Below are 13924 nucleotides of genomic sequence, written 5' to 3' on the forward strand. Positions count from 1 at the left end.
CGAATAGGAACGACGGGGCTGGGGAGAGCGAGATTGTCGTCGTTGGGGCGAAGGCTTGTCGTCGATTTGGCTTGTCGTCGGCAGTGCGCCATTCAGAGGGGTTGCGGAAACGTGGTGGGTAAGAAGGTGCGGGACGGGGTAGAATCGAAGATGCCGGGTGGGGATCAGGGCGATGGGCCGAGCAGATGGTGTGAATACCCATGTTGGCGAACTCCTGGCGGACAACTGCCTGGATCAGGGAAACAGTGACTGCAGGTGCATTGGAGGGGCCGGAGTCGAACGCAGCCGGATAAGCGGCCTCGAGCTCACGCCGGACAATCCTGGTAACATCGCCAGTGTTGTTGGGACGAGGAGCGTCGGCACAGGAAGATGTCGCTGGGGTGTTGGGCAGACGGGCAAACTGTTGGTCGATACGTCGGCTTTTAGCAAATTCCAGGCGGCGGCACTCTTTTATAACTGCATCCACCGTCGCGACGTTGTTAAATACGAGCAAGTTGAAGGCGTCATCGGCAATGCCTTTGAGGATGTGGGAGACCTTGTCGGACTCAGTCATGTGTGCGTCAACTTTGCGGCATAGAGCCAAGACGTCCTGAATGTACGTGACGTAGGGCTCCGTTGACGTCTGCACACGACCGGAAAGCGCCTTCTGCGCGGCAAGTTGGTGACCGTAGGGGTTGCCGAACAAGTCTCGAAGCTTTTGCTTAAGCGAATCCCAACTGGTCAGCTCATCTCATCTTCGTGCGTCCGATACCAAACTCGAGGTGTGCCACCGAGGTAAAAGACGACGTTGGCGAGCATGATAGTTGAGTCCCACCGGTTATTGCGGCTGACGTGTTCGTAAAGGCTGATCCAGTCCTCGACGTCTTCCCCATCTTTTGCCGAGAATACGCCAGGATCACGGGGAGCGGAGAGGGTGATGTAGGTCGTCGAAGTGGCAGCAGGTGTCGGAGCCGGTGGTGTCGGGTTGGCGTCGCCGGGAGCCATGAAGGTAGGCTCGACGTACCGTCCACTGCGAAGCTCCGTGACGAGGTACAGGGAACGTCCACCTCCACCAAATATGTTACGTAGGAAGACACCGACGAAAAGCTATTTACAAGTATATTTACAAGGCTATACGCCGCAGTTGACCAAGAGGCAACAGCCCGCGCTAGCTTCCAATCGTCGTCTTCTTCTTCTTCCTGCTCGGCTCTTGGTCATTGGGAATACTACCCCGTAGCAATATTATTCGATTCCAAGCTCCCGAAGCTACACGCGACCTATGCGATATGCCATAGCGGAGAACACCGAATTAATTCATTGTTTAACTAGAGCTTGTACAACTGTAAAGATTTCTCCTTTCTAATTTGTTTTCGGCAAGAGCACTCATGGCAAACGAACACTAGTCTATCAGGCATTCTGATTGGACGAAGAGCCGCAAGGTGTCGCTACAAGCGTCCGCTACCCCGATATTACCCGAATGTCATTGCATATACCCGAATACCGGACATGCTAACACTCTCTATTGACCGCTGTATTGACGCTGGAACGTTTCCCGCAGGTTCTTCAATGGTGACGTGCCCTTCGTCGTGCTAAACGACCTGGATTTCATTGAATACGTTTATGTCCGGAATTTCCGAAACTTTGTCGACCGTGGCGTAAGTACCTGTCCAATCCCTTCAGTGATATTGTCACGTGGTGGTGACGTTGGAGAACACAGTAGCAATACTGTGAAAGACAAAACTAACTTTTATTGGGCGAACCTGTGCCCACAAAAACAATATAATATATGGGGTTTTACGTGCCAAAACCACTTTCTGATTATGAGGCACGCCGTAGTGGGGGACTCCGGAAATTTTGACCACCTGGGGTTCTTTAACGTGCGCCTAAATCTAAGTACACGGGTGTTTTCGCATTTCGCCCCCACCGAAATGCGGCCGCCGTGGCCAGGATTCGATCCCGCGACCTCGTGCTCAGCAGCCTAACACCATAGCCACTGAGCAACCACGGCGGGTCCCACAAAAACAGGCTGCACTTATAGCACAACGATAGCGGCGCACACGGTCGGCGATCGTCGAAAATCTGAACAGCGGGTCAAGCGCGTCGGCTTTTATACAGCAGTCGTCGAATCTTCCAGACTAATCGTTCGGACCCGCGTGCCTTCCACAAAGTTGTACACCATTCGCGTCACGCGATGAAATCAGATAACACAAGGTTCGGCGACAACAGACAACCGGATAGAAGCATCGATAACGTTCCAGAAACTTCGGATACATGCAGGCGCGTCCCGCGCTGTGCGATTGCGTTTGTTAGGCGGCGAAACGTGGTCGCCCGATAAAGATAAGTATACAGCCCCTCCCTCCCCCCCGCCCCCCGTGTCAATATGTATACTCTATCCAAACCTCTTTGCACTTTCATATGTACCCGTAGCTATAAACAACAGTCGGAGATTTTTTTGGGGGGGGCGGGATCTAAAACATATGTTGGCCCGCAAATATATCGCCGCCTACCCCTTGTCAGACGAACAGTAACTCTTCATACTGTCACGTCGTAGTGACGGTGAGGAACACAATAGCGACAACTGCGAACCACGTACTTAACTCGTTATTGGGCGAACTTGTGACCACCAAAATATGTAACACTCAGGCACAACGACAGTGGCGAGGAAAGTCGATGATCGTCTGAGATATGAACTGTGGGTCAAGCGTAGCGGTTTTTATACGTGACTCGTCGAAGGTTCCAGCGTAATCGCTGGTGCCCGCGTGCCTTCCAGAAAAGTACTACAAAATTCGCGCCGTGCACACAACCAGATTTCCCAAGGTTCGGGGACAATAGATGCAACAGATAGAATCACCGATAACATTCGAGTAAGTTCTATATGATGCAGGTGCGTCTTGCGCTGAGCGATAACTTAAGTGGTCAGTGGGTGAAATGCTGTCCCCGAGAAAAGGATAAGTACGCGTGTCAATACACAACATACTCTTATCCCCATATGTTTGCATACGTTGCTAAAAAAAAATTTTCTTGAAGTGAATGCAACCGCAAAAACAAGCACAGCTGATAGGAAAACATTTCATTACACAGTAGTTCTCACACTAAAGGCGGGAGCAAAACCTTTCCTGTAATGTGAAACGCTAGCACAGAAGGTATAACAGGCAATGCTACACCATAAATCAAGGAAGCGCTGACGTGAACAAAACACATTCTTAATTGACAAAACACATCCTTATATATGACTATGAAATCGTGCCACCGAGCTAAGCAATTGTTCGGAGAGATAGAGGTACCAGAGCGGAAGGCGCTGCAATACTTTTACGGCAGGGAATTGATTATTCACTCGTGCCCGAAGTGACCGTTGTCGATTGAACCTGGTGTAAGCTTTACCTTAACGACGGCGTGGCACACGCTGGCGCCGTTTGTAGGCACCGGAATCTTGCAGCAACGTATTCGCACCCTCTTTTTGAGTACCTGAATTGGCACATATCTCGGTGCCAGGATAATCATGGCGGGTGGCTTCTATCTACCCGATGTAAACTGGCTCTCGCTGAGTCCGGATTATCTTACAACAATATTTTAATAGACTTCTTGTTTATATTTAGTCTCGCCTAACTTGCAGGCATAACCGCAGCGCCAAATAAATGCACACAGAAGAAAGGAAGGCTGAGAGACACGGACAACCACTGCACTCACAACGTGTGAGTTCAGCAGTTGTCCGTGCATGTTCAACGCATTCGGGTGCTAGAAGCATCCTGTTCTGTGCCATACCTAGTGTTTGTGAGCGATTACTTCTCATCTGACAGTGCACATACGTGTTCCGATCATGTTCTGATATCTGCTCACAAAACTGTTTTGTGCACCTTGCCTTTATCAGCTACCCTTCATCAACGAGGCTCGGTAAAACTTCTACTCTCTTTCAATAAAGCAGATGATGCTGCAGTGATGACGTACATTTCAAATGCATATTCTGACTTCTCATGTCTTTGTTCAGATAGTAGCGCAAGCATAGATAAGTGTGGACACAGGTTAAAGACCATGTCATGTATAGCTAACTTTATTCCCACACAAAAAAGACTACACGAAAGCACCATTCATGGATTAGTTACAAAATAATTTACTTAAACTGCAATCTCAAACCAATAAGAAAGTCCGGCGAAATACAAAAGAACACTAACTCTCAGATAGCATCGCTTATGTCGGTGTTAAAAGGCAAGATATGGAATGGGAAACACTCAGATTTTTGGACACTCATTGCACAGCTTTATCGAAATTCCCCTGATAAAACTTGGCGCACTATATTTGCACTAAACGCGCAACCCAAACCACTTTACCGGCCCCAGGAGGGAAAATAAAGGCAAATCTGTTCAATTCTTATTTCCATTCAATTTTTAAAACATGAATTAGAGGGTTTTACCTGACAAAACCATTTTCTGATTATAAGGCATGCCGTTGTGGGGGACTCCGAAAACTTGGACCCCCTGGGGTTTGTTAACGTGCGCCTAAGTCTAAGAACACGGATGTTTTCGCATTTCGCCGCCATCGAAATGCGGTTGCCGTGGCCGGCATCCGATACCACGGCCTCGTCCACAGGAGCCCAGCACCATATCTTCTAAGCAACCACGACGGGTTCCGTTCAGTTTTTAGCGCTTACAATAGAGTGACGATGCAAGCGCGCCCTCATTACAGAGACCAACCTAGAACTCTACCGTCTTTAGAAATGACAGCATCTGGCAATCTTTTACTGCTCTTAAATCTAGATGAAAAGAAAATATGACCCGGACGAAATGCCTAACAGCTTCTTAAAACGGTATTCTGAACCGGTTAGCAGATACCTCCATCTCATATTAATGAAATCAATTCGCAAATGCCGCCCTCCCGAGGACCACAAGATTGCCAAGGTAATACCGGTGCACAAGTCCGGATACATATCAGCTCCTTCAAACTACAGACCAATTTCTCTCACATGTACTAGTTGTAAAATTCTTCAGCATATTATCTTAAAATTAATTACAATATATGTGGAAGAAAACATTCTGATCTCCCTTTCTCAGCATGGTTTCAGAAGCGGTTTGTCTGTTGCAACCCAACTTGTCGAGGCAATGCATGGCTTTGCGCTGGCCATTATAACCACTCACAAATTGATAGAATATTTTTAGACTTCTCAAAGGCCTTTCACCGTGCGTCACATGCTAAGCTGATCTCTAAACTCACACATAAACTTGGAAATGGCCTGATAGTGCACTGGATTAGGAATTACCCTTCAGAGCACTACCAGTTCCGGCAATACAATGGACATTGCCCTAACACTGTTAAGGCCCTCTCGGGTGTACCGCAGGGATCTGTTTTAGCGTAACTCTGGTCTCTGTTATTCATGGACGGCATTGTAGAAACAGCTGATGTTAAAATTGGGTTATTCGCGGACGATTGCATGCTCTACAGTGAAATTCAAGACCGTACCCATCAAGGGGCCATTATTAATTATCGGAACAAAGTAGCCCAGTAGTGTCGACACTGGCAGATAGTAAATAATACCGCTAACAAAAAAAAAACGGTCACAGTGACCATAACAAAGAAAAAATGTTAACCTTTATTACCATACTCGTCTAACGGGGTAACCTTTAAAGCGGTAACTCAGCACAAATACTTAGGGGTTTGATTAAAATATGACCTGAAGTGGACAGCGTAAGTGCGACACATGTCGAAAAAAGGAACCAATAAGTTATCTTTCTTTAAATAAACCCTCTGGAATGCAAGTCGAGAAACGAAGCACTTGTCATGCGTCACCTTTATAAGACCAATGCTGGAATATGCGAACATAGTGTAGTTTCGTTTCACAAATAACAGCATTTATACATTTGCGATTGTACAGAGCAAGGCGGCAAGGTTCATCTTTAACCGCTATAACCGAACCGATTCACCTACTGAGCTTCTGCATCACGCGGGCTAGCTACACTCCGCGAAAGAGCAAAGAAACCTCGCCTATAGTGCTTGTTTTTTGTTTTTGTTTTTTTTTACAGCGAAGCTGTATACCTCTACCCTCGAAGGAAATTTTCGCGTTTTCAGCAAAAAACGTGGGCTGATCCCGAAGGTAGCGCGATGCCAGGCCGACCCTCGCATAGGTGAATAGAAGCCCTCAACATACGTGGGCCGATCCCGAAGATAGTGCCCGAACATATAGTGCAATGCCCGACCGACCGCGGCGGAGGTGAAGATAGGCTATTTCAGAACCACTTTGCCGCAAAAAAGTACTTCAATGCGTTCAGTAGAAGCGGAGTTATCGGCAATCAAACACGGCGTCAACTGTGCTCCCCTTCCTCCTCCTATGTCTTCCACTGCGAAGGCTACGGCGGAGACGTCACAGTGGCGCGCAGTTCAATTTTCCGATTTGGTGCCTATGCCGCGCTAAATGTAAGCCAAACGCGGCTGTCCTCGCAGAGCCGCAGTGCGCTTAGCCACTGGACTCGCGGCGGCACCTCGCCGCGGCCGCGGTGTAGCAGAGCGCAGCCACCAACAGCAGCCGCGTATTGGAGTGTGCTTTATGATGAAATAAAGCTCACAGAAAAGAGCGAGAATCATGGGGTTTCTGAAACGGGAGCGTAACGCAGTCCACGGGTAGAACACGCTGTTGTGAACATCTCAGCCAAGTTCTGCTGTCGCACGCGGTCCGCGGAGCTCGCAAGCGGAGCACGAAGGCACCTTTTTCTCAAACGCTCTGGTTTGAGAAAACACACACGGACTTCGTAAAAACACTCACGGGCTTCGTCAGTCTTTCGCGTTGAAAGGGAAGGCGTACCGAAAGCACCACTCAATGTAGAAAGCATATGTGTGTAATAATGATACGTTTCGTTATTCTTTTTTCCCTCAAGCATGGGGGAATGGAAGGCCCCTTGACTGATTTCGTGTAAGCGGCCAACACTAGAAAATGTTGTAAAGTAAATTGAGAAATGTATATTACCTGTACTCATTATATCATAATGCTCAGTTCATTATAGAGCGTTCTAAATTTTTTCTTTATGTATCGACTACATTGCTTGTGCCTGTATATTGCTTGTATTGTACACCCGCTCCTGTAATAACCCCGCCCATAATACTGACAGTATACGGAAATAAATAAAGGCTTTTGTGAAAGCGGATGGTATGCTGTACACTGCTTCCTCGAATAACGCACAACAATGTCGCTCTTCTCTGGAAAATCTTCCAGAGCTTCAAGAGCACATATTTCCATGTATCTTGTTAGGAGCAATACACCCTTTTGCAAGGATATTAGTTCGCACTTCGCAGCGATGGTTGTTATGTGCATCTTCCATCGGCTCTCGACGTGTCGGCACGACCATTCAAGTCATGCCACAAAGGCAGCTAAAGTCAACCTGGGGTGCGATCGGAGATGGTTGTTCGGCGCGTTCGTTCGGTTACCGGCGCGCGCGATTGGCCTACTCCGCGCCGACGTCGCCAGCCGCGGGGCGCCGTCCCGTTTTTGGTGACGTCAAAATGACGACACGCTCCTGTCAATCATCCGCCCACCGAGCATTTCGTCCGAACGCGACGGGAGTTGAGAAGTTTGGAGCGATCATACGGCTTCGCATGGCGCGTCTGGTGGATTGGATTGGATCCAACAGGCGGCCTTTGCGGCTGCAGAATGGCACGTTTGCGAAACGCGTTTGAAGAAATGACAGAAAGTGAATTCCGGCGTCGTTTTTCTTTCTCGAAACAAATAATTCGTTGGTTGCACAGAGAAATCGACAACATCATCGGCGCCAGCGAGCCACTGGGATGTTGTCGCTGCCTCTTGAAAAGTGCGCCACTCTTCCCGTCGTTTTTTTTTTCTTTTTCCTTCTCGCTGTGCGCGACACCACCTAGGGACGACGCAAAGAACCTTGTAGTTATAAATTGCAGTAGTCACACGTACTACTATTTGAAAACGTGTTTGGGCTTGAGAAGAAAAATAGATTTTTTTAGATAAAGATTTAATTCATTTGGAAGACGAGAAACATTTGGTTTTGTAGTATACTCCTTGCAAGCAGACGACAAACGACGGAAGTAAACTTCCGGGGAGGTCACCGCTTCCTGATTGGCTTCTCTCTCCGCCCCGCTGTCACAAATTTTGCATACTGCAACTTTGTGACGTTGCAGCAACTGAACAGAACGCGCAGCGAACAAAATATCTCCGATCGCGCCCCTGCAAAACCTCCCCGATTTCTTCCGTCGACGGCTTGAGGGTAGTCGAAACGCACATTTGATCCTACAGTAAGGAACTGCCAGTAGTGACAAATAATTTTGCGCAACTCAATGCCGCATTTTTAGCAAAACTTTGTCATGTGCTCAGTAATGTAAGCACTTTTCGATGGTGCTAGTTGGGGCCTTTATATTAGCTTGGTTATCAAGAAACAGTTATATGAATGCAATGACGCTCAAGACGTGCGTAGCTATGGTGGCCGCCATAAAGAAAATGACGATCACATCGATCACAGACACACACGCACAAACACACACGCACACAAACGCGCGCGCTCGCGCTTAGAGATCCTCTTGCCCACTTGTATACCTTCTGACCATTTCTTGATGTCCGCACAACATTGTTGTTACTTATTGCGTACGATGCAGTAGTGTTTCCGACAAGATCCTTAAATTAAGCAAAAGTAGGAGATACGCTGGTATGTCGTAACTAGACCGAAAGAAACCTGGCACACATCCCTTCTTCTGCCACTGGTGGCAAGGTTGCACGCAATTAGCGTATCCAGGCGTGAAAGGCTGCACAGTAGCATCGTAGAATCTCGTTTGTTCGATGCCTTTCTTTGCTTAAACGTGAAAAAACGGGTCGAATGCGTTACGTTGTAGTCATTAACGTGTGTTACAATGGCAAATATGATTCATTGCCTGTAATATGCGTCTTGCATTTCAGAATATCATGGTGACCAACGAGATGCACCCCGTTCTCGGAAAGTCCCTGTTGCACGCCGGAGGCGCTGAGTGGAAGAAACTCCGCAGTCCAGTAGCCAGAAGCCTGAGTGCAGCCAAATTGAAGCTGGTATGACACCATTGCATGCGAACAACATATGTTCTTCATGCAGTCAACTTCGCAACTTCTAGTTCCTAAGCATTTTACCTTGGAAGTAAGTTGTGAGAGGAGCCTTCGACACCGATTTCAGAAGAGTGTATTAGAGTTTAGTAAAGTGCTAAGTCACCTCATCTTGTTGTATAGAGATCAAAACGGAAATCGTCTTGTATACTTTCCAAATACAGCCAACTATAAATAAGTCCAGTCATCACGTGTCGCATTTGCTTAGATAACAAGCTTATATAAAATTGAACTTGCAAATTATACGCATATTATTGCGATAGCAATTATATGGACGCTCCCGGCGGATATCCACTGTCGGCGTCGGCGTCGCCGTGAGGTTCCATATAAAGTCGTGTTGCGATAAGATTGTGGCCGCACGCCGTATGCTGCGGGTGCGAGAGAAGGCAGGCGAGGGTGAGCCCAGAAGGATCTTGGCTTGGTGTTGCGGCGTCTTCTCGTGCGCTCAACGGAGGATGGCGCGGAGAATGGGCGACGATGTTTCGTGCGTGCAAGGAAGGGAGCGGGGGAGAGCGGGGAGATGTGCGGGCGCTAGGAGAGGGGGTAATGGTAGCGAGCGTTTCCACTTCGACTTTAGTCACGGGTGCGCATGGCACGGCCGAGTGCGGCCGCGTGCGTCCTATCTGGGAGGTAATCTTCGATGGATTCGACGGCTGGCCCACCCGAGGTAGCTGACGGCTTCGTGTGCGCTGTGTTCTCGCGCGAAATAAGAGGCAACATGAATGGCACGTTCAGACAGAGGCATTCGGTGTCTGGAGCGGCAGTGAGATCCGCAGGAGTAGCCCAGCTGCCGTCGGATTCCATCACCGCGGACCAATCGAAGCACGAGTCACAAATTCGAAAGATGGCCGCCACACCTGACGCGCTCGTCATGTCGCAGTCTTTCAGGTCTGTCGCGACGTTCGAAATGCTCATCGGGTTGTTGCGTAGCTACCACGTCCTTTTGGACAAGCGCCACGTTAAGCAAAATGACAACGCGCTAAAGGATGACCTGTGGAATAACATCGCTCGCGCTTTTACAGAGCAGGACTGACCCAACACTGCCGATGGCGTCGTCTCATTCGGCGAATGTTTCTTCTGGCCATGCATCGTAGAAAGGTGCTTGCCAGCAGACCTGGCAGTACAGCCTCTTCTTGCTCAGTGTTTATCATCGTCGTTGCAAGCAGTGATGAAGAGTCACGAAATAAAAAAAAACGCGCGAAGTATACGCGAGCGAAGATAACTGCGCAGTCTCCAGCCGTGGGAACATCCAGGATATCCAGGTTGTTGGAGGTTGCCGTTTTGCACGACAGATCGCATTGTGTCGTGTTCCGGCGGGGTTGGGCAAGCAGTGTGAACGACGCGGATTTTGGTGGCAGGAGAATTCTGTTCACTGTAGACGCCGGATTTTCCAGTCTGAAGGCTCCTGAAGGCGAATTCGCTCGCCACTGCTGCCGCTGCAGCGAGTGTCTACGGTCATGGAGTGAGATGTCATGTTTGCCTGTGCCCGCATGACGCCGTGCTTCTAAATTAACTTAGTAAGCGAATGTTTACAGTTATTCACGCAGTTAATAAAACCTGACTGCGCACAGCTGTTTAATAATTTGCTATCGCAACCATTGCTTCGCCTTTTGGGCGAAACTGCGACTTTTTGATGACACACTGATTGATCGACTGTTCACGGCCTCGGAGATTTGCGCTTGCTTGCAGATTTTGTTCCAGCCGTTCCATTTGTGCGGAGAGGGCGTAATATCATTGGCGGGCATGGCTGGCTCCTCCTCCACATTGCGGCGCTCGCACCCGAGGGAATTTCACGCGTGGAGAAGGCTTTTGCGTACCGGTACTGTTCCTGCGGCTTGGAAGAGGCAAGAAAAACGGAATTTAGCACTGCAATATGATTCCTTACTGTTTAGGAAATGATGGCTGAATATGTTCGAGGATAAAGTGCGTGCTGGCGGCTATTTATTCTCAATTGCGTGATTTTTTTTTTTGTGCACACGTATACCCACTGCAGTCACGTGGGTATGCAGAAGTGGTACATCTGCGCAGCAGTTGTAATAACACGAGCAGAAAGTCTGAACCAGCCCCTTTCATCGACCTTTTGAACTGGGTATCTAGTGTTGGCTTTGTTAGCGAACTAACAAACCTAACTCGCAAGAATAAGTGTGACAGTTACAAGGCAAGAATGTTCAAGGTGAAGTGTCACTGACAGTGCAGAGAGAGAGAGAAAACAAGGGTAGGAAAGGCAGGGAGGTCAACCAGAACAGCATCCGGTTTGCTACCCTACACTGGGGGAGGGGAAAGGGGAATAGAAAGCGGAAGAAAGGGAGAGAGTAAACACTGAGTTCGTGTGGGAGGGACACCAAAAACAAGGACACTATAGACGGTCTGTTAAGCCCGTGCACTTCAAGTACTGCACTAGTGCACGAATCGCTTTTCGAGCCAGCGAAGGGTGTGGCCACGGTCCGAGTATCTTTGACTCGGTGAAAGGTCTCGAGTCCAGTCTGTGTAAAGTTGCCCGCAGAGAGAGGCGTTGGACATCGTAGCGAGGGCAGGTACACAATAGGTGCTCGATGGTCTCGTCGCACCCACAGGAGTCGCACATCGGGCTCTCGGCCATTCCCATACGGTAGGAATATGCGTTCGTAAACGCCACTCCCAGCCACAAGCGACACAACAAGGTTGCTTCGCCGCGGGAAAGGCTAGATGGCGGTTGTAGCCGTAGCGTGGGGTCCAGTTTACGTAATCTGCAATTGAAGCCACTTGAAATCCAGAGGTCTTGGGACTTCTTGCGCGCAAGTCGGCGAAGTTCTCTGGCAGCGTCCGACCTCGCCAAAGGTGTTGGACGCGTCTTGGTATCCTCGTGGGCACACCGGGCAGCCTTGTCAGCTAGGTTGTTGCCGACGATGCCACAGTGAGCAGGGATCCACTGAAATATAATGTGGTGTCCTTTTTCCAGAGCATGATGGTGCAGTTCCCTGATTTCAGATGTCATTTGCTCGTAAGTTCTGGGACGTAATGCGGACTTGATGCTGTGAAGGGCTGCCTTAGAGTCACAAAATACGACCCATTTCTCTGTTGGCTCTTCGGTGATGTACATCATAGCGGCATGGAGAGCTGCAAGTTCTGCCGATGTAGATGTAGTCGTGTGCGACAATTTGAATTTAGCTGTAACGTTCTTGGCTGGAATGACGAATGCGGCAGTTGAGCTGGTAGGTGAGGTCGAACCATCAGTATATATATGTATGCGGTCATCATACATCTGGTGGATTAGTAGGAGCGTAAGTTGCTTCAGAGCCGGCGATGGATGATTGGACTTTTTTGTAAGGCCAGGAATAGAAAAATTCACTTGAGGTGGTCGTAGGCACCACAGGGGAGAGGAAGGCTTCGCCGCCGGTGTAAAAGATACCGGTATGTACTCTTGATGAGCGCTAATCACCCGAGAAAAGGTCGCTTGAGGTCTGTCTGCTGGTAGGGAGGCCAAATGATGGTCGGGGATCCTTGACAGATGGCGAATGTGCGCTCTGAGAGAGTCGACAGCTACATGAGTCTGGATTGTATGGTCTCCTGCGATGGCGATTGTTGCTGCGGTTGAAGTGCACCGAGGGAGCCCTAAACACGTGCGTAGGGCTTGACCTTGTATGCTCTCCAAGGCGCGAAAGTTCGTCTTGCATGCACTTGACAATACTGGTAGGCTGTAACGTAGGAGTCCGAGAAACAAAACCCTGTACAGTTGCAACATAGAATGGACTGGTGTACCCCAGTTTTTCCCGCATAGAAATTTGAAGACCTGAGCAATGGCGACGAGCTTCTTCTTCAGATAGGCGCAGTGAGGGCTCCACGAGAGGTTGCGGTCAATGATGACGCCCAGAAAGCGATGCGTCTTAACACAGGATATAGCTTGACCATCGATGGTAACAGGATACGATGACATTTGTTTCCGCGTGAAACCAAGTAATGCGCACTTTTCCGTAGACACACTGAGGCCTTGTTCTCGGAGGTAAGAAGCCGTCATGGTTGCCGCCCGCTGAAGCCTGGCTCTTAGCTGAGGGCGAGTCACCGCAGAGGCCCAGATGCAAATGTCGTCGGCGTATATTGAGACATGTACTGTCTGCGGTAGGGAATCCGCTAGTCCTACCAGGACGAGGTTGAACAAAATAGGGCTCAACACTCCACCCTGCGGCACACCACGGCAGATGTAATGGTCTGAAGTTGGGCCGTCTTCGGTCTGTAAGAAAAAACGCCTCTCAGTCAAATAGTCCCGAATCCATTGATACATCCGGCCACCAACTCCAACAGCCTCTAGTGAGTTTAGTATGGCCTCATGGGCGACGTTGTCGTATGCTCCTTTTATATCCAGAAAAAGTGCCGCAGAAAGGCGCTTGAGACTTTTTTGATTTTGGACCCATGTTATGATGTCAATGACGTTGTCGATGGACGTGCGACCTCGACGAAAGCCTGTCATGGCGTCCGGATAGATGTTGAATCGCTCGAGGTACCATTCCAATCGAGCAAGAATCATTCTTTCCATCACTTTGCCGACGCAGCTCGAAAGCGCAATCGGACGATAGGATGAGATCTCAAGCGGAGACTTTCCAGGTTTCAGAATGGGGATCAAGCGGCTCGATTTCCATTCTTTAGGAACTGCGCCATTCTGCCAAGACTCATTGTAGTACTTGAGCAGCTCATCACGTGCGTCATGTCCAAGGTGGCATAGGGCAGCATACGTGATGCCATCAGGTCCTGGTGACGAAGAACGCCTGCAGGTCGCCAACGCAGCATCGAGCTCTTCGAGGGAAAATAGCACGTTTATTTCTGGTACACGTGCCTCAGGGATGTCATTCAATGCTGCGTCAGTAATGATGGCCACGGACCCAGCAACCCGTGCACAGAACT

At 49.1% G+C, this 13924-nt stretch overlaps 1 protein-coding gene across 4 annotated transcripts in view; it reads left to right on the plus strand.

Annotated features, from left to right (window-relative positions):
- Positions 1 to 13924, plus strand: part of LOC135912858 (cytochrome P450 3A2-like) — a 77911-nt gene that overhangs the window by 17697 nt on the left and 46290 nt on the right. For 3 of the 4 annotated variants that reach the window (XM_065445432.2, XM_070536036.1, XM_070536037.1), the window contains exons 4-5: positions 1538 to 1634; positions 8873 to 8998. In XM_065445432.2, coding sequence (XP_065301504.2) covers positions 1538 to 1634; positions 8873 to 8998 — 223 coding nt within the window. The remainder of the gene's footprint in view (positions 1 to 1537; positions 1635 to 8872; positions 8999 to 13924) is intronic. The other variant, XM_070536038.1, reaches the window with a different exon arrangement.

This window comes from Dermacentor albipictus, chromosome 3 (genome assembly GCF_038994185.2).
Source record: "Dermacentor albipictus isolate Rhodes 1998 colony chromosome 3, USDA_Dalb.pri_finalv2, whole genome shotgun sequence".
Lineage (NCBI taxonomy): Eukaryota > Metazoa > Arthropoda > Arachnida > Ixodida > Ixodidae > Dermacentor > Dermacentor albipictus.